The sequence below is a fragment of the Lissotriton vulgaris genome, chromosome 2_1 (genome assembly GCF_964263255.1).
Source record: "Lissotriton vulgaris chromosome 2_1, aLisVul1.2, whole genome shotgun sequence".
Taxonomy (NCBI): Eukaryota; Metazoa; Chordata; class Amphibia; order Caudata; family Salamandridae; genus Lissotriton; species Lissotriton vulgaris.
In genome coordinates this window covers 402,389,586-402,411,372 of record NC_141687.1, presented here as the reverse complement: position 1 = coordinate 402,411,372, position 21,787 = coordinate 402,389,586, and the positions used below count along the sequence as shown (strand labels likewise).

General features: G+C 43.7%; 1 protein-coding gene across 1 annotated transcript in view; it reads right to left on the bottom strand.

Moving 5' to 3' along the window:
- The window catches only part of CARF (calcium responsive transcription factor), a 367,392-nt gene that overhangs the window by 266,263 nt on the left and 79,342 nt on the right, over window positions 1-21,787 (bottom strand). The window contains exon 3 of the mRNA XM_086955271.1: window positions 19,936-20,055. Coding sequence (XP_086811397.1) covers window positions 19,936-20,055 — 120 coding nt within the window. The remainder of the gene's footprint in view (window positions 1-19,935; window positions 20,056-21,787) is intronic.

Here is a 21,787-nt window from a genome sequence, read left to right as displayed (position 1 = left end):
ATAAAACTGTTACTTCGAGCTGAAATAGAAAAGAGTATCAGTGTTCGTACGAGCGCTGTCTCTCCCAATTTCAATATTCAGTGATGGTAATAAAGCAACAGTGGGATAAAACATGGTCAGCTAACCCCTGGTTCCTAATAAAATGTAGGTTAAAACAGATTTTTTCCCAAGTGAGATGCAAATTATCCGACTGTGATTTGGAGAACTCAACTACTGAAGAGCCTGGGACTTCCATTTATATATTTTCTTCTCCAAAACATTCTTCATTATGTTTGGAGGAAAGTGGGTTATTATGCAGTGAGGCTGCTTTGGCTTCACCATGTGATAATTTCACAATGCCTCATTCAGGTCCTTTGGATTCATACTAATAAATCCCTCGCTCAGTCCTGGTAGTGTGGCACAGAGCAGTCAGGCTTCACTAGAGGAACATGTGTTAAACATTTCAGAGTACCAACATGGACGCTAAGTAATTGACACAACTCGATAGAAATCTGACACCGATTGATAAAAATAAAAGCACATTTCTATATCATTTACACACCAAAACAAAGAGAATCAGAAGAGTTGCAAGGTGTTTGCCACAGGTGCATCCTTTGGTTTGTGCAGGTCCTGAAGCTGCAGACTTGGGTGTCTTCTTTGCCCTAGGTTGCAAGTCGATCACATCTGAGGTTCTGGTACCAGGGAGCCCCTTAAATCCTTGATTTAGGAGTGTTTGGGGGTTGGATGATAGTAGCCAGTGGGCTACTAGCCCCAGTGGCTGGTCCACCTCTGAGGTGACCTTTTCTACCCAGAAGCGTCTATTCTGTCACATTTAAAAATCGTAGAACCCGTCTTCGGCAGTACAGACCTAGTAGTGTGGCCAGCCTTTTGGTGGCGTATGCCTCTTGACTATTTTAAATGTTCCCACCTGCCTGGGTTGCAAATGTGCCTGGGGCAGGATGTTGACTTTCTCCTCCACTGGGAGGAAGACTATTGCATATCAGATGCAGTGGGAGCTTTGAAGCTCACCGTCTTGGAATGCCTTCATAGGTCACCTTTTCAGGGAGGGAGGTGACACCTCCAACCCAGGCATGCCTTTGTTTCTGCATCCGTTCCTACTTCCTGGCAGAGGGTCAGATTCCTCTGTTGGCAGCAGCAGCAGCTGACTGTCAGGCCGTGACAGGAAAGGGTGGGGAAACCACGGGGCAACCTCTAAGGTAGCCAGCTGGATGCATGTCACATTCAATCTGACATGTGGAATGAGTCAGATTTGATTAAACAAGTTGTTTGATACCAAACATGACACTTTTCAGTAGGACCATAATGTAGCTGGCCAACTGGGAGTGCCCGGGTCGCAGACATTGTTATCATATGGCCCCCCTTAACGCTTATAGCAGATTGAGTAAGCCCTGCTGGCGTCTTGAGGGCGCTGGTTTCTTTTATTTGTTTTACTGATTTTTAACCTACTTCTCGCTGCTGCTAAAACATTGACTGCCTGCACATAAGGGGGGACTTTATCAAACATATTGTGCTGCTCGCATATTTGCACCGCTGTAATTTGCACATTAGAGAGGGTCTTTTATGAAATTTACTGTGCTGCCCTTACTTTGTTTTTGAACTGATCACGCCCCGGTCCTCCGCAGCTGTGTGCTGTTTGTGCGGAGAGCAGGTGATCCGGAGACAGTTCCGGCGGGTTGAGCAGGCCAGAACTTCTGACTTCCTGTGGTGAGCGGTCTAGTCTTTTCCGCCACAACGAGATTTAAACGCACTTGGGCTGACGTGCAGCGGACTGAGTAAGCCCTGCTGGCGTCTTGAGGGCGCTGGTTTCTTTTATTTGTTTCACTGATTTTTAACCTATTTCTCGCTGCTGCTAAAACATTGACTGCCTGCACATAAGGGGGGGACTTTATTAAACATATTATGCTGCTCGCATATTTGCACCGCTGTAATTTGCACATTAGAGAGGGTCTTTTATGAAATTTACTGTGCTGCCCTTACTTTGTTTTTGAACTGATCACGCCCCGGTCCTCCGCAGCTGTGTGCTGTTTGTGCGGAGAGCAGGTGATCCGGAGACAGTTCCGGCGGGTTGAGCAGGCCAGAACTTCTGACTTCCTGTGGTGAGCGGTCTAGTCTTTTCCGCCACCACGAGATTTAAACGCACTTGGGCTGACGCGCAGCGGACTGAGTAAGCCCCGGTCAGCCGCAGCTGTGTGCGGAGGGCAGGTGATCCGGAGACAGTTCCGGCGGGCTGAGCCGGACAGAATTTCCGACTTCCTGTGGTGAGCGGTCTAGTCTTTTCCGCCACCACGAGATTTAAACACACATGGAAAGGACACGCAGCGGGCGTACCAAAGGCAAGCCCGTCTGTGCCCGTCCGCGCCTGGAAGGGGCCTAGGGGCACAACCTCTGGCCACTTGTCTCAGATGTTACGCGGTATACTAGCACGGAGATGCACGGAGATGCACACACTCAATATGCCTAATCAATATCAAGGCTGTTTTACACATAGGCTGGATAAAGGAGCTGGATCCCCCCAGTTTACATGTCCTTGTGGTTATGTGCTCCCTGGCTCACATCTGACAGAACTAAGCATGCCAGCTATTAAACAGTCTAGTACGAAACCAGTTCAGGCCCACAGACAAATAAAGAGCTACTGTTGTTTGATTAATGTAAGGTCATTGGCTAAACATAAAGTGGACATACCCAACACTTAACATAAAACACACACTCTATAAAAATCCAAGTAGTCCCTGTAGTATTTCCCTAGGGGTGGTACAAATTTGTATTATGGGATAAAAATGTAGTTAGAATGCATTCTTGCTAAAATGAAGCCAGTGGCATCATGAGCCTGCGAGAACGGAGGGGACCCCGTGCTTAATTGTACCCTGAAAAGATAAAGGCATAATTCAGCGATGTAGCAGGTACTCACTAGGTAAGGGTGGTGGTGATTCTGCTGAAAAACGGCTATTCCGTACTTACATGAGTAGTGGTACTACCTTCTACAAACGTCCCTTCCGCGGCTCCGTGTTGTATGAGGAGTCGGGAGGGTTCGGTATTTCTACTCTCCTTGATTGCCAAATCGTTCCCGCCACTCGGAAGGCGTACGTGTGGAACAGTATGTGCCATCAATTGGCCTCGGTTCCGGTGTGTCACAGAGCCGGAACCGAGATCAGAGGTAAGGTGATCCTGTTTCAAAAAACAGACTGCGACTGCGCTGAGAGCGGACAACTGCCTGTGTGGGCATAACCGATGAGATATGCGTCACACTGGCCCAACGGCAGTCTGAAACTAAACCGCTAACTTCAGAAAGTGTACTGCGGCTGCGCAGTGTGCTGTCCTACTGCCAGAAGTGAAGCCAGGGCTTGGTGCGCAGACTGTTGGTCATATTAATTATCTCCTACGTAGGAAAAGTTAATCAAGCAGCACCGGAGCCCCCTGCACTGTTAACTAAAGGGGATAAACAAGCATTCATGAATCGCTATAAAGCTGGTATGCTTCATTAAAACACATAAAAAAATTAGAAGAGGGATAAGGAGCAGGTACACATGGATAAAAAATAAATAATCGGCCAGCTCTCTCAGTCGCGATGAAATTACGTGGTTGCGGGGTTTGAGGTGGATAACACACCCCAGGGGGTAAATATTGGTTAGTGCCTACATCACACTGAGTTGCACAAAGGGTATCTGATTGTTATTATGTTTGGGTGAACTGGTTCCAAAGGATACTGTCATTCAGTCCAGTGACACTATTGCCCAGGCGGAACACCCAGCGCTATTCAATCAATCAATCATAGCATTTGTAAAGCGCGCTACTCACCCATGAGGGTCTCAAGGCGCTGGGGGGGGGGGGGAGGAAGGTGCTGCTACTGCTCGAACAGCCAGTTCTTGAGGTTTCTCCTGAAGGTGAGGTGGTCCTGGGTCAGTCGAAGTTGGACGGGGAGGGAGTTCCAGGTCTTGGCGGCCTGGTAGGATCTTCCTCCGGTGGCGGTTCCGCGAATCCGTGGGATGGTGGCGAGGGTGAGGCTGGCAGAGCGGAGCTGGCGGGACAGAGTGTAGAATGTGAGGCGTCTGTTGAGGTAGTCGGGGCCTATGTCGTGGAGAGCCTTGTGTGCGTGGGTGAGGAGCCTGAAAGTGATTCTCTTGCTGACTGGAAGCTAATGCAGGTCTCTCAGGTGGGCGGATATGTGGCTGGGGCGAGGGATGTCGAGGATGAGGCGAGCGGAGGCGCTCTGTATGCGCTGGAGTCTTCTGTGAAGTTTTGCTGTGGTTTCTGCGTAGAGGGCGTTCCTGTGGTCCAAGCGGCTGGTGACGAGGGCTTGGGTGACGGTTCTTCTTGTTTCGGTGGGGATCCATCTGAATATCTTTCGGAGCATGCGCTTTTCCAATAAGCCAGTTTCTGATGGTAATTGCTCTATGATAGTCCACTACAGGTCATTTACTGTGTGGGTTTCGGGCAAGTAGTGTGACGCCATTTTTGTGGTGCTCTTTTATGTTTGCCGATTCGAATTTTGACTGGTGGTGACGTCATGCCAATGTACTCCAGCCCACAGGGGAACGTGATCATGTACACGACCTTCCGGCTATTACAGTTGGTGAACTTTCTCTGCTCCCATTCACTGCCATTTCTGAATTTCACCCATCTACTTTTTTTGGTCAGGTGGCAAGTACTGCAATTGCCACAGGGATGGTGGACCCGGCCGGCTGTAGAGTGGGCTTGTTCGTATGTGTGGCTGCGCCTATGTGTGGTTGTGTGTGGACCAGCATGTCCTTAAGGTCCTGCCTCTTTTGTGTGCGACCAATGGTTTCTCTAATTGCAGGTCACCACATACAGGGGTGCTCCAATGCTTGTTCACAATCTTTGAAATTATGTTGGAATGGGTGTTATAGGTAGTTATGTAGATGGGTCTGGCGTCTGAATCTTTGGGAACTTTCTCTTCCAAAAGAGCCTCCCTGTTATTGTTGCGCACCCTCTTCATTGCCCTGTCTATGATGGGTGCCGGGTACTTACGGTGGGAGAGTTTTGTTTTTAGATCTGAGGCTTGTTTCTTGTAATCAGTAAGGTTGGTGCAGTTTCGCCGAAGGCGAAGAAACAGCCCATATGGAAGATTGTCGCGTAGGTGGCGCAGGTGGAAGCTGTCATACAGCAACAGACAATTTTTCGATATCGGTTTAAAGTGTGTAGTGGTCCTCAATAATCCTCCTTCAGGGTAAATATTAAGGTCTAGAAAAAACAATTGGTCACAGGATGCAGTGCTAGTGAATTTAAGGTAGGGTTTTTGTCGGTTGAGCCACTCCGTAAAGTGCTCAACTGCTTGAGTGTTGCCCTCCCAGATGACCAGCACGTCATCAATGCATCGCTTCCAGGTCTTAATGTTGTGCCTGAAAGGGTTATCCTGGTGGAGAATTTTGCTAGTCTCCAGATGCCCCTCTTGCTGGTGTACGCTTGGTTGTTGATTGAGCCCGTCATGCTCCTTGTCGAGATGGTGGGTCTTCTGTTTCTTCCACTGTCCAGTGTACATTGTTGCCTCTCCTGTTCCTACCCCGTCGGGGTCCCGGGTGTGATCCTAAAAAAGGCGGTGGCCCGTAGAAGTAATAATCATAATCGGGTGCCCATTGTTGAAAAGGACCCCCCATAGGTGTCGGTCCGTATTAGTATTGTTGAAAAACAGGGGGGCGTTGGTAGCCACTCCATCCTCTCCGTCTGGGATTATACGGTCTTTGATATTGTTGGCCTCCTCTCTGGTTCCTGAAGGAGTACCTCCTGCTGGAATTCGATTTGTTGGAACTGTTATCTGAAGTGTTGCTATCCTGATCACTGGTATAGTCTTTTGGTATGTAGTCATCCCTGGTGTAGGGTTAGGCTCTCTCAAGGGTAAAACGTTCCTTGTCCTTTTTAAGTTTGTTGAATTTACTTTGTTTGAGTGTGACCTCAAAGTCTGTCATTTGTTGATTAAGTTCATGTAGACGTTTTTTTAGGACAACTTGGGGTTGGTAGGTCTTCAGTTAGACTTCCAGTTTTTGGTTGTCAATTTTCAGTGCTTGCGCTATTCTTCTTGCCCTATTCTTGTGGCTGTTTTTTATGATCAAAAACAACCAATGTCTGGTACAATGTTACAAGATGAATGACCAGTCCTTTTTAAATACTTTATCATTTTGAAAAATGAAAGGTTCATTACGGACAATCAGACCCTGTGGTGCCGCATTGTACCTCAGGCACTCCGTCATGAACAGGACAGGCAGTGCTGTTTTGATTTGTGTTCTTCTTAGATTAGTTAGTTCATCCCAATCTGCACTGCTTGGGCCCGGGTCGGTGTTGCTTAGTCCCTCAAAAGGATTGATCGCTGCTAGGAGCCTGTCGATTTCATCTTCAGCAAATGTCATGCCCATTCTGTCGGCTATGCTTTCTATGCCATGTGACGTGATGAGGAAAGTGTAGATTGTGCGAGTTGTGTTTTATGTGTTGGTGTGTATGTTAAAAGAGAATGTAACGAGCTTCGCCCAAAGAGGTACAATGCCTGCTCTTAGTCACTAGGCTAGTTACTAGAGTTAAAAAAAACAGAATTTCTGGCTAACTCCCACAGCTGTGCGCTGTCTGAATACCATACAAATCAAAGGAGGAAGTGGAAAGGGAACATGTCCACGTGGACACGAGGAGCGGATTCAATCTTCCCAACTATAGTTCATAAACAAATAGATTCCACCAATATGAGATAGGCGAAAATAGGAAAAAGGTCTGGAGTTGGGTGTGTTTCCTACAATGGTGGGAAGCACGTTGTATACTTTAAATACCCCTCACACACCAAAAGGGCCTTTGGTGTCATGCTTCATCATAGGGGTCTTTGTGCCCCTCTATGGAACGCGGCGTGCTACTAATCAGCGGGTACGCTGGTGCACTGATGTAATTACTATGTGTGAAAACAGCTTGATGACGATGGCTGCTGGCTGCACCCTGGTGATTGACTCAAATACTGTTGGTTTGTTTCGCAGGTTTGAAGTCTATACAAACTGTGTGTTTGGAGGTGGTTCGTTCTACAATCACGACACGGTACAGTGAGGTGGGCAGGGTTGTTTTCGGTTAATGTTATCCTTTTTGGGGTTTTTCATGTTTTTCTATCACGGTATAAGAATGTACTTACTCTGTTCAACCGTTCACTGGGTCCAGCGGCAGGGGGAGACTAGAGGAAGGAGTTATCCAATGGTTTGGCCAAATTCCTGAGCTGGGCTTGGATCATTAGGTCAAGATCGCTGAAAGCTAACCCTTAAGTATTGTTGCTGCTATGAGCTACCCGCTTTTTAGAAACTGTACTTTCTCTGCTTTTAGGTTGTAGATATTATCTTTTAATGCTATTTTAACTATCTTATTATCAAGGTCCAGATGAATTCTCTGTTCAGTCATATAGAGTGTTAGTAATACTTGTGATACTGCTTTGTCTTTTTTCATCATAATTCTGTTTTTTAACTTATGTATTATAGCTATTAAGATATGTTTTTATCGAAATAAAGCTAATATGACTGACGGACCTAGTTATCCAATGGTACAGCCCTAACAGCTGTTGATAGTGACACGGAATGTTAATGGATTGGACAACAAGGTCAAAAGGGGGCTGGTCCATAGGGCACTATCTTGATAGTGACCTGGCATAGTATACCTACAGGAGACCCATCTTGTGGATGCACAACATTGAAGTATGGTTAGGGGCAAATATAAGTTAATTGCTCATGCACAGACCACACCCGGGTCTAGGGGGGTCGTGGTACTTATCCATAGATCTCTCTCGTTTCACATGTTCTGCACATGAGCAGATATACAAGGGTGCTACATAGTGATTCTGGGTGAATATAGGTTTACCTTTGATACTATTTAACGTTTACGTACCTCCTGGGTTGCAGAGAATAACACTTCAGCAAGTGGGACCTGTTCTGGCTAATGCACCAGGAAATCTACCTGGACAGGATCAGTGCAAAAGTGGAAGGGACAATGACGAGGGGTAGACTGGAGGGTTTGTGCAGGCGCTAGGATTGTGTGATGTATGGAGGGCTCTACACGAACAGGAAAGGTGATACTTCTTCTACTCTGGCTCCCACGAAGTTCATTCCTGGTTGGTTTACTTTCTTACAACTACTGATCTCCTGCCCAGCTTTGAGGTGGCAGAGCACTTAGATCGTGGTATTAATGACCCCTCACCACTGAGAGTAGGATTGAACATGGGGGACGTGCGTCCCAGAGTAAATGGAGGATTGGGATATGGTGCCTCAGAATGAAGAGAGTGTTGGGAGACTAGAACAGGCCTCCCACCTATACTTTGTGGAAAATGGGGAGAGCTGGCATCGCAACTTGCTTGCTTTTAGGAATCATGGCTGATGGTTCAAGAGCGGGAAATTTTAAGCTTCATAGCTGATTGCCCTGCGATCAGACAAGGTCCACACCAAATGACTAATTAAGAGGCAGACATATCAGGGGGGGAAGTCTATTTGGCTATGGCGATAGAGTACCTGGTGAAATGGATAAGAGTGGACATGCAGATTTGGGATTGGGCAGGGCGGAAAAAATGTCCCTGTATGCAGATTATATTTTGCTGTATTTGACCCGTGTGCCAACGACACTTCAGAGGTTGCAAGACATTTTTCATGTTTTTGGAGAGGTCTATATATTTGTCATAAATTGGGATAAATCGTTACTGTTTCCCATGGGCAGCTGGGATAGGGGCTAGCCGCTGGCCCTACCACTTACGAGTGGAGACTATTAAAGTAAAATACTGTTGTATCTTCACCTTTAATTGTGTACATTCCTTGCTAAGAATGTAACTAGGTCATGGGTTGGAATGTGATGTGGGGAGGGTTTGTCAGTTGTAACTTGGTCGAGGGACTGAACGACTTGCCTCCCTGTTGGGCGTGATTAAACTACCTGTTAACTCAAATGAGGAGTGTTCATCTTTACATTACTGGTGACGATGAGCCCAACAGGTGATGAAGAACTCTTCGTGATTTGGATTTAAGGATTTCCAGGACCACTACGGTGCGGTAGTGAGTTAATTATTTATCTGAAGATCTTTTCGAGTGTTTTTTGAAGATCCGACCTGATCCCAGAAGCGGCGTTATAATATGCGGCAAGTACATTTTAGAAGTTTTTAACTTCATTAAAATATTCCGCAGAAGTGCCTACCTTCTTAAAACTGCGTGTTTTGAATGCTCCGCGCGAGCTGTACATGAGCATCTTTTCGAATTACATGACGTTCAGTTGCGGCCCCGCGCTGAAGAGCAGTCACGTTTCCTCTTTCGTCACACGTATTTCGTGGTGACACGCACGCTCGCTTGCACGCATCTTGCGGAAGTGCGCTCCGTGATAATACTTTCACTCGTACATCGTTTTCAAATATTATTTTGGATTGAGGCAAGTTGTTAAGTTGAAAACGATTAGAGGCGCAGTTTGACCAAAAGGAGAACGAAAAGAGGTGGAGTTTACTCAAGATGAAAACGGAAAGGAATGCAGCTGATCAATTATCCATCTTCGTGAACTGAAGGAAGTACCGGTGTACGCTAGGAAGAAGGAAGTACCTACTGAAGAGAAGTGAAGTTTGCAATTATTTTATTTTTTTCTGTTTGGTTAAAAAAAAAAGAAAGGCAGATTTTACTTCTTTATTTTCTGATTGTTATTTTTCCTTCATTATTTTGGATTATTATTTTAGATTGTTGTGTTAGCTTGTTTAGTTAATTTTCCTTTTCAGGATGTCATCTTCTGCGAGTGGAATGAATCAACTGCCTCAATTCTTGAGTGAGCAAGGTGAACCGATTTTACCATGGAAAAAATGGAAGCCAATTTTTGACTCATATTTGCTTGCTATTGGTGGTGAAAAGTTTTCTGCGATCAGGAAACAGGCAGTTTTGTTGAACAATTTAGGTATTGAAGGAAGGAACATCTACGATAGTTTGGATCCTATACCTATTGGTAGGGGTGCGGGTGAACCTTCTGATGTGTACGAAATGAGTGTACTTCTTTTAAAGAATCATTTTGGAGCACGAATTAATGTTGTCATGGAGAGACATACGTTTTTTATGCGTACACAGGGTAAGAACGAAAGAGTTGGAAATTATGTGGCAGCACTTAAATCTCTTGCGCAAACTTGCGAATTTGAACTGTTGACTGACTCTCTCATTCGTGATCAACTTGTTCGTTGCACTAATGACCAAAAGATTCAGGAAAAGCTTTTGTTGAAAAATCCAAATTTGAAAGAGGCCATACTTATTGTTGAGAGTGTTGAGCATAACTCTACTTGGGTAAAGGAGATTTGGAAGGGTACTACTCAAACTGATCCTGTTTCTAGTATAGGTAATGAAAATCGACTAATCTTTCAACTGGAAATAAGTGTTGCTTCAGTAAGTAAAACTCCTTCAAAGCAAGAGAAGACCACACTAAAAATTGAAAGACCTAAACAAAACAACAGTTTTAACAGGGACATTAAATTTAGATGTCCCAGATGTGGAAGTGAGAAACATGGACCGAACTATCCAAACTGTTTTGCCAAAAGTACCGTTTGCAGGAACTGTGGTAGAAAAAGCCACTATGCAAGGATGTGTAAAAACAGCAAAGTCATTTTGTAGACGACGAAGAAGAGTACTCTCAGGATTCCATTCATTGCATCACTAATTTGCAGGATGATGTTGTTAATGGTGTGAATCAAGTAGATGATGATTTTGTAATTATGCCCTCTTGTGACATTCATATTGCCAATAAGGTTGTCCCTGTACTGGCTGATTCCGGTTCACTTTTCACTCTTATTAGTGACAAATTTTGGTTTTCAAATTTTGAGGGAGACAAGATCAAGCTTTTGGCTCCTGACATTAATCCTGTCGGGTATGCGAAGCAAAAGATTGATTTGATTGGGTATTCCATCCAGACCATTACTTTTAAGGGTAGAGAAACTGTTGGAAAAGTGTATGTTGCGAAAAGGGGGGACAATCTTCTTGGATGGCGTCATCAAAGAGACCTAGGGATTATTTTGAATCCCAATGCTCCTGAACAGGTTATGTTGGTCTCTTATCTAGGTGATTTTCTTGACATTTTAGAAAAATTTCCTGAAGTATTTAGTGATGATTTGGGTCTTTTGAAAGGTTTCAAACATAAGATTATTTTGAAAGGGAATGCAAAACCTGTAGTACACAAAGTTCGGAAAGTGCCAAATCTTATGTTGAAACCACTTCAAGATGAAATTCATAGGCTGTTGAAGCTGGGTGTGGTCGAGGAAATAGAATCTTCAGAATGGCTTGCGCCAAATGTTTTGGCACCTAAGGACAAGGGTACCAAAATTAGGATGTGTGTGGACCTCAGGAGTCTAAATGGTTCAATCTGGGTTGACAGGCAGCCTTTGCCTAATATAAATGAGATTTTGACCAAGTTGGGTGGGGCTACTGTGTTTAGCGTTATGGATTTGTCAGCAGCGTACCACCAAGTTTTGTTGCATGAGGAATCAAGGCATTTAACATCTTTCGTAACTCCTATTGGTGCTTACAGATTTATCAGGATGCCTTTTGGGCTAGCTAGTGCAGCTGCTTGTTTTCAGAGGATCATGAAGACCTTCAAACTACTTTGCCACGCGCACAGAGCCCTTCATAAAACGGGCCCCACCATCCTTCAAGGGAAAATCGAATTCTATATCCCCAACAGGAATCTAAGATCCAACAACTCAGCTCTGGCGAAATCCAAGCGCATTTACAAAGCAAGGACTGGCGGACGCGCCTTCTCATACTTGGCGGCTAAAAGATGGAATGAGTTACCTGTGGACCTCAGACACACCACTAACTACCTCCAATTCCGCCAAAAATTAAAAACTCACCTCTTTCCCAAAAACTAACCCCCCAGCACAGTTTCAGTAGTCTTCTTTTCTTATAGCGCCGTGATATCCCCTGGGATGAGTGTCGCGCTCTACAAATACCAGAAATAAAGAATGTTTTATCTGGAATTGATTCTGTTTTGTTCTTTCAGGACGACATTCTGGTGTACGGGAAAGATGTTGGCAGGCATGATGACATCTTATTTGGGGTTTTATCTAGACTCAAGGAATCTGGCTTGACTTTGAAACGTGAGAAATGCAAATTCAGAGTGAATTCTGTGTCTTATTTGGGGCACACTATATCCGGGGAGGATATCAGTCCCAAGATTGATCTGGCGGAGGCTATTCTTCAAGCTCAACCCCCTTCTAACAAGGATCAGGTGAAATCTTTCAATGGGTTATCTGAGTATTATTCAAAATGTATTCCAAATTTTGCTAGCGTGATGCAGCCTATTAGACTTCTTTTGAAAAAAGGTGCGGTTTTCAATTGGGACAAGGAATACTTACCCGGACTTAAAAATATTCCTGCTGATTTTCTTTCTAGATCGCCCCTTGATAAGTTGGTTGTGTGTGATTTTGAGCCTCCAGTTGTCTCATGGGTGAGTGAATCAGCATTGAATGAAGTAGAATGGAGGGATAGCTTTTCAAATGATCCAGCCAGGGATTTTGTTTTAGAATCCACGGTCAGTGGATGGCCTGTTTTGAAAGAAGTTCCTGATCCTGCTAAGGGTTATTGGAATGTAAGAGATGAGTTGAACATTGTTCAAGGTGAATTGTTCAGAGGTGACAGGTTGATTCCCCCTTTTCGGATGAGGGAGAAGATAATAAAGTTGGCACATGAGGGACATCTTGGTCGTAGTCTCACTAAGGCGAGAGTCAGGGAATCCTATTGGTGGCCTGAATTAGACCGTGAGGTTGAGATTGTTGTGAGAGACTGCAGTATTTGTGCTGGTAATGATAAGTCAAGGAAAGTGAGCACCGCCCCTCTTTCCCCTGTTGCTATACCTGAGCGTCCTTGGTCTAAAGTGGCTGTGGACATTATTGGACCTTTTGAGAACCTGGCTCCTCTGAGAGGTTTGTTGTTGTTCTGGTAGATTATACATCAAAGTGGTTGTCTGCTTCTTGCATGGGTTCCGTGTTGAGTAGGAACGTCATTGAATTTTTGAAGGATGCTTTTACTTGTGAAGGGGTGCCTGACGTCTTGGTCTCTGATAACGGTGTTCAATTCCCCTCTCAGGAAATATCTGACTTTTTGAGAGATTTATCCATCACCCACCATAGGACTGCTCTTTACTTCCGCAGGCTAATGGTTTGGTGGAGAGCATGAATAGGTTAATTAGAGCTTGTGCCCAGACTGCTTTGGAAAGAAGGCTTCCATTAAAACCTATTCTCAGGGAAAAACTGGGGGCGCACAGAAACACTCCTAACAGCGTGACTGGTTTGTCACCTTTTAAGAAACTGAAAGGTAGGGTTGCTGGTTCTAAGCTTAATCCTTTGTGGCTATCGGTGAAGGATAGGGGTTGTGTGGTCAATGATTGGAGGTTGGAAAACTATCAAGAGAAGTACAAGCGGGGGTTCGATGTCTTAAGAGGGGCAAAGAGAATTTCATGGAAAGTGGGTGATTTTGTTTCATTAAAAGGGCAGCTTGGTCACCAAAGGGTGAGTCCAAGTATTTTGGGCCTAGGCGCATTGTGAAGGTCATGAAGAATGTGGTTATGCTTGCTCGTGGAGATGTTTGGAGTATGTCTCGTTTATCAAGGTGTGCGGAGGGGGATGGTGTTGTGAAACCTGGTTCTGACGGTTTTGTGAGTCAAAAATGTTCTAATCACTTACCTCAGAATGTTCCTGGTTCTGACGGTTTTGTGAGTCAAAAATGTTCTAATCACTTACCTCAGAATGTTCCTTTTCGCAGCACTAGCACAAGAGCTAGAAGACCTCCTTTGTATCTTCAAGATTACTGTTCTAAGTGAATTGTTTCTGTGCTTTCTTGACCTTTGTTTTTCTGACTTTTTCTTCATTTTCTTTCTTTAGTTCTCTTTATCTTTTCCTGTGCTATTTACTTTGTTCTTCTTGCTTCTTCTTCTAGTTTATTATTCCTTATTGTTTTGTTATTATTATAAGGGAGATGTGTTGTATCTTCACCTTTAATTGTGTACATTCCTTGCTAAGAATGTAACTAGGTCATGGGTTGGAATGTGATGTGGGAAGGGTTTGTCAGTTGTAACTTGGTCGAGGGACTGAACGACTTGCCTCCCTGTTGGGCGTGATTAAACTACCTGTTAACTCAAATGAGGAGTGTTCATCTTTACATTAAATACCTTGGGCTATGGATCATCAAAGATCAGGAACTTTATTACGATGAAAACCTGGCCCACTTGCTGAAGTGTTTTGACCAGGACGTACAACACTGGCAGCCTTTACCGATTTCATTGATGATGAAGGCAGCAATATTTAAAATGCTGGTTCTCCACCATTTCCTCTACATTCTTCAGAACTTCAAATGTATGTGTTATCATGCACCATGCTGTGGGCGGTGGACACCAGAGAGTTGCCCTACATACAATTCGGCGGTCTTAGTACGAAGGGGGAATAGCGCTGCCGAATATTCGTAAGCATTATGATGCTTCCCATGTCCAGCATTCTGGATAGATCACTAGGCTATGGGAAACAAAAGCTATCTACATTAGCTGTATATGGGGGTAGACCGAACCCGGTACTGTGTCTAGTTATGGAAATGATGGTTCAGAACTGGAGGACGTTAACTAAAGAGATGGGGTGGGGCACTCAACTGACCCATAGAACACCATTGTGAGAGGTGTCCAGGCTCACAAGAGTGACTGCCTTGAATTGTTTTTAGGGGTGGGACAAAATTGGCATTTCAACTGCGGCAGAAGTCTGGGACGCTAATGGGGTGGTGCTATTTGCCCATTTGCAAACGGAATGTCAGATGTTAGCTACGCAATGGCAACTGCGAGTAGCTCTTTGACACAGCACCCCTCCCTGATGTGCAGACGAAGGAGGATGCCGCCTTGGAAATGCCATTGCTGGGTGGGCCTGTAAAATGCAAACTGATTTCCTTCCCATACAGGACTCTGATGAAAACACACAAGCCACTTGACTGGCCTGCTGGATAGATGGTCTTGGGATCTTGGAGAACTTGATTGGGACCACTGGTGTGAGGCACTCATGTTCCAGCGGAGGTGCCCATTTGAGCATCTCTCTGCCTCATCCAACTTAGGATTCTGCAAAGGGTGTGGACAGGAGAGCACTTCTATCAGACGCTCTGGGGCTGTCCAGAAATTGGAGGCTTTTGGGAGGCAGTGCAGGAAACATTGGAAGGTGCAACGGGGATACCCCTGGGGCTTCAACCTAGACTTGCACTGTTTGGTGTGTGGGGGCAGACGGACCATATGGGATACCACAAGCTGTTAGTTAACCTAGGATGCATGGTGGCATAACAGGATGTTGCCAAGAAATGGGGCTTGGGGTCTGATCCTCAACGTCCCGAATAGCTGGATGGTATGCATTACTGTAGAATAATGGGAAAGGAAATCTTTCAATGCAGAGGCTGTGAAAGGAAATATGAGATCATTTGGAATGGCTGGGTCTCTGGGTTTAACTGAAATGGGAATTTACATGGGAGATACCTGCTGACTTGGGTAAAGTTCAAGATGTAGAAACTGAGGAGTGTTCTGGGCAGGACCTGCGGGCGAGCAGGATACTCAAAAAGGATGCTATATAGTGACGAACTGTCCATGATTTATCACATGAATAAATGGATGCATGTACTGTGATGGGAGGGGTGGCGGGTGAGGCTGAGTTTTGCTAAGGCACATTTATTGACATTGCAATAACCTAAAAACACAAATATAAAAAAAAAAGTCATGACGGGACATTAACCAATGTATCTAAGGTTGTTCATCTTGATTATCAGAATACGGCGTTCTTATTGAATTAGCTTAAAACAATGTATTCATTGCACACTTTGATCTGACCACCACTGGTTTGCAAAGAAACTTGCAGTAATTAAGCTTTTAGGCAGAACTTTCTTATACAGCAAGACCATAGGTGTTAGTTATTAGGGGCAAAAAAGAGGGCTAACATGTAACTGTCCTATGGGTCAATAAAAAATTGAGGGGGTTGATAATTATGTTTATTTGGGTACAATCTTTTCTAGTAATCTTTTACATAAGTTGCGTTGTACTAACCTTGAGGAAAAAAGCTGTTGTCAATTTATGGGCCATGCAAAGTGTATGGAATTCTATGGGGAACAGGCATTTTATCCATTTATTACATATTTCTCAAAAACTGTATTATTCTCCCAACATATTAACTCTTTGAGTATGTGATGTAGTTCTCAAAGATCTCGAAGTGATGTGCTAACGCAATCACTGGGTTATCATTTTATAAAGGTTAGCTAAAATATGTGGCAAGTAAAGTTTTGAATAACTCGATTTGGTAATATTAAGCTGGAATCGTGACCTCAGCACTGAAAAGTATAATCAGTGAAGGATGCTAAATATATGTTATTGATGGGAATAGTTATTTGCCAAGCTTATAATCCAAAGGGAAACTGAATTTGGCGTGGGAAAGGTTTGAGCATATTTCTTATGCTTAGCATGAGCTTTATTCAAACTAGAAGACAAGAGAGACAAACTGTGCACTTGAAGATGCTTGACAATAATACTCACTGAAGACATTTTAGATCACAACATTTCTTAGAATTGTATGCATTTCATGAAGTCGTTGATTAATGTTGTGCATGTTTTATTGTGTCGTGATTATACAACTCTGTTCTGTTAAATAGCACAAATGAAGGACTCTAAGATGCAAGTCTCAGTAGGATAGCACAGTATTCACCTCTATGACCAGAAGCTCAAATTAATGCAGAGAAGTTTACCTTAAAGCTTAAGGGAACGACTTTGTGGTACTCAACTAGAGTAAGAGCTTCAGGAGTATGGCACATCTTGTGTGCTGGCTGTACAGATAATCGATACAATAAGCACTTCTACAGCAAGAAGCATAGGGGATTATATTCTAGTTCACTGCTGTTATCACAGGCTACTGTTAATGGCACAGAAATGCATTCAACATAAGCGTTGATGGCTAAGAGGAATAACTAAGTAATTCACTGATAAGGTTTATGGATGTAGAAAACTGCATAAGGCTTTAGTTCTAAGGCTAGAGCCTACAGTAAATGCAAAAGAAATTCTACTCTGCTGTCAGACATTCAGGTGAATTTCAAAGCACTACTTCTTGATCCTGCTTCCAATGTGGAGGAAAAGCATTTGCAAAAACACTTGAGTCCCTGGCAGTGAATTTATGTGTGATGATGAGAATGGCATGTTGGTATGGATAACAAGGCTCTCCTTAAGACTAGTCGAATCATATCAAATCAAGAAGGGTTGGTACAAGTAAGGTGCTGGTTAACTAGTTCGCATGCATTTAGTGAAGTGCCAGCCTTAACGTGCCAAGTATTCTCTTTTCACAGATGTCTGAAAGACATTGTTACTATAGCCACCCACAGCTCTCAAATCCTTCCAGTGCAAACATTCCGCACAACAATCATCCTATGGACTCCAGAAAGAACAATGATCCATCCTGGTTAGAGGACTAACATGAGTTACTGCAACCACTACCCATATGTTTTCTCCCACTTATCAGCAGCAATCCTGATCCTTTGTGGTCAACAACAGTCAGTAGGCATGTATGCAGCCTAAAGGGTACCTTTCTGCAGTGGGAGAGAGGACACTTTCCTTGTCCTCAGCCTCAAGGCTTTACATGGTGACCTACCACAGTATGTCAGTGGACATAAGGCCAGTATGGTATGGGTTGGCATAGCACAGTAATTAAACAGGAACAGGTGCGACAATCTGATGGTTGAACAGCAGCAGTCACCAGCACCTGAAGCTAAATGTACAGTCTACTGATTGACTGCCTGCAGAATGGGCTATTGATCCTTGGGGTGAAGGGATTCAGACGCACTGGGTGGCCGGATCTGCCTCCTCCCAACAGACCTGCTAGAAATTAGCAAAGTACTGCCAAATAACAACAATCCTGAAAATACTGTTGAACATGACTGAAAACCACACCAACATTCAGAGAGTATTTTATCGATAATGATGCGACCTGTAAGGAAAATATGAACTAAGGAATAAGGAAAAGTTATGTGTAATCCTACTTTCCCATGATGGAGAGTTTCTCTGCATTCACAAACCGTAAAATATATTTAAGAATATGTGGAATCCCTGAATACATTGTAAATTAAGTATATATATTTTTCAAAGTAATTTTGCAAAAACATAACTTCTACAAAAAGGCAACATATAATATCCTATTTATAAACTAAACTGAAGCCATTTTAAACCTAATTAGAAATGCTTTTAAGATTAGAACACAACGCACTGAAGTGTGCTTATTTACTTGGGTTTTAAAATTAGGGGAAAATAAGCTTTTTGTGCAACACGCCCGCCGATTGGGATTGAGTGCTCCATGCATGTCTTAGAGAACTGAACATTCAGCAACTCGCTGACAATAAACCAAGCAGAGATGATTATGATAGACATTGGATCCACTAAATTTCCAGGGTGGTTGAAATCTTTGCAATTCTACACTGCAACAAAGAACTATATTGGGGCATTTATTTCGACAACAAATCAAGTGATCCTTGCCAATTCATTTTGCTTTGCTGTGTCTTTCCTTTGCCTGACAAATCTGGCGGTGGCTAGAAGTAATTCAGTTCACAGTGTTAATATAAACAAAATCGTCAGTTGTATGATGGTTGAAAACACCATATTTTCGCTTCACAATGAACAATATTGTCAGGGCACTGTTGTGGAGGGGCGTATTCATTCTAGAAAGGATTCTTTTTCATAGATGTCACTACACCAAGTAATATAATATAAAGTACTAAAGGGAAGACTAGCAAATGTTTAAGGAACATACATGTTTTTCCATGACAATTCTTTCGAAGTTCAGACTCGCATTTTGACAAATTTTCTGAATGCTATTTTTTAAAAGGATCGTGAAGATACAGTAGTAGATACTGGCAGTAACAGAAAGTAAATAGGGAGATAACTGCCATAAGTATTTTCTGTACTTTACGTTCGCCGCAAATGCCTTAGCCCTTCAGAAGCAATGGGTTGGATATGGTTAAATGTATGCCACCATAAGAAATCAATGGGAGTGTGATGTAACTTCCTATACAGCTCACACATTTTTTGAATTGTTGTCCATGTTTTCAACCTTTGCTTGTGGTTGGAGCTGAAAAGTAAAAGGAAGGTGCAGAACCAAACAGGGGGTACAGAAGATTTCAAAAGAAATAAAACTCCAGGCAAAAATAAGAATAGTACATCAACAACACACACCACGAGCTGACCTGAAACATGGTATTATTTAGGGGAGCAAGGGAACATCTTTACTTTATCTTGCAATGAAACTCTCATAAGTATTTATGCTCAATATGAGGACATTCTTGCTCAGAGGAGGAGAGGGACAGCAGCGAAGGCATATAAAACCCATCCAATTTGGCATGCTAATAGTCCGGATCAGGTTCCAGTTGTACACTATTTGAAAATGTGGGCCAGGGGGAGAGGAGAGGAGTGCAGAGGAGAGGAGTGCAGTGGAGAGTGGGAGGCAGGAGGCAGGAGAGCCTTTCAATGGCCTGCAGAGTCTGCAGGGGCACACAAATGTGGGCGGCGGGCAGGGCTGCAGGCTATTTCCACAGCAGGAGGAGGCTTTATGCATTTGAAAGGAGGGCAACAGAGTAAACACCTGTAGTGCCTGCAAGCCTGTTGCTCATACTTCCTTTACTGGTGCAGAGCTAGTAAAGTGGAGTGGGTCAATATTTTTTGCATATATTTTGTGGGTACTAGTTTTACAAAAGTGCTGATTTTGCGTTTTTTTTTTTTTTTTTTTTTGCAAATTGCGAAATCAAGATATCCTGGAAGACTGGTCCAGTAGGGTACTCGGCACCTTTAGTTATCATGAGAACACCTTCAGAATATAAAAGTGGCAGTTCTACCTCAGGCCACGATAGACACTACTTTGGAATCTCATTATGCTACCATGAGGATTTCTAGTGTAGAAGCTTTCAAATTATAAATGTTTGTGGGTACACTATTACTCACCATCTGTGTGTTGCAACCTGCGATTGGCTGAAGATCATAATGGATAGTTCGGCCATTCTGGTCCATCAGCTGGAATTGCTCAGTAAGAGGCTGGGTCTGAGACAACTGCAACACTGCATTCTGCAATTCATACACATTTTTGATTTAAAGAGAAGAGTCATACTAATCTTATGCATTTCAGTCAATTAAATTGTCACTCAATTATATTGTTTTATATATCGTCGCAAGCTAGACCATCTTTCTTTGGGGACAAGTCAAGCAAATAAAATCCCACATGCTTTGGTTTCCCCACTGACAGGTTAGCAGGGCTGGTGACCAAGTACCTCCTGGACAACCACTATCTGCAAATTTTTATTATACTTATTTTCTGTTGCCTTTTGGTTTAATTATGTGCCCTTTTAAAACTTCTTGTTATAATATTGATCTTTTTTTTAAAACATATTTTTATTGCCTTTTAGGGTACATAATGGGCCATTGCCCGCAGTAAACATGTGAAACATCGGATATAACCAAGCTACCTATGTTTGTGAAAAACTGGAACCCCTGCATAACATACAGGCAACACAACATAAACATGATACAGAGCATTTTAAACCCCACAAAATAGATTAAGTTGGGATATATTCGAAAACCAGTAACAATATAATAGTGTCTGATCAATTCAGGGACCGGAATCCTATGAAAGCGCCATTCTATATGAGGTCTGTGTTCGGTAGAGGCAGTAACTCCATACCAGGATACCATATTTTCCTGTGTTTCTGGGGGCACCCCGAGCCTGGAAGACCGCTATTACTGCCCCATGAAACAGTCTATGGCCTTCTTCCAACCACCAATTGTCGGGGGGACATAGCCTTCCACTGCTGTGCAATGTCTCGCTTGGTCAGGGTGAGGGCCAGGAAGAGTAAGTGCTGTCTATATTTGTTCCCATCAATCCTGTCAGTGCTATGTAATAAAAATAGTCTCAGGTCAAATGGAAGGTTCCATGATAGAACATGATCTAAACAGGTCACCACCCTGAGCCAGAATGACTGTAGTACACTGCAATTCCATACGCTGTGCATATAAGTCCCCTCATCCTTCTCGCAGCTGAGACACACTGGGGAATGAATGGCCCCCATCCGCCACAGTTGGGATCGAGTGTAATATACATGGTGTATATATTTGAATTGGGTTGCCTGCATCCACTCCTAGACGCAAGGAGTCAGTTACTACCATAAGCGCTGTCTCAGTGCTATGGCCAAGGCGGAAGCCTGATTGGGAAGGGTCAAGGATCTGATTAATTTCTAGATAAGAGCTGAGTAGCTTATTGACAAGACTTTCAAGCTGTTTACCCAAAAGAGGTAGTAAAGACATAGGGCGAGAGTTGCCTCGCGATTCCTGATCTGGAGAGGGTTTTCTTAGAATGGGATGTACGCAGGCAATCTTCCATTCTGACGGGATGGTACCTGTTTTGATTGAACAATTAAAAAACTAAGATTCCTGGGGCGCAAAGAGTGGCCAACAGTGACATTGTTTTAGGTTTTAGTTGTGCCACCATTCGTTACTAACAAGCAAGTGGGATGCCGCATAATAAGCATAGCTGACTTCAGCCACAATGCCGCCACAGTATGAGAACTGCGTGCCAGTGCTCAATGCTACCCTGATCGCCCCTCCATCCCACAAGACTTGATTGTGGATGGCATTACTTTGTGAGAACCAAGCGTGTGGTATATCATAAGTAAAGTTCTGAACCCTATATAGAAGGTAGGGAGACCATTTGAAAAATCGTCGACCGCCCATACAATGATAGCGGAAGGTGAGACCAAATCGCCGTCTCGTACCGCAGGCCGGCCCATGAGTGGGGTGAAGTTAC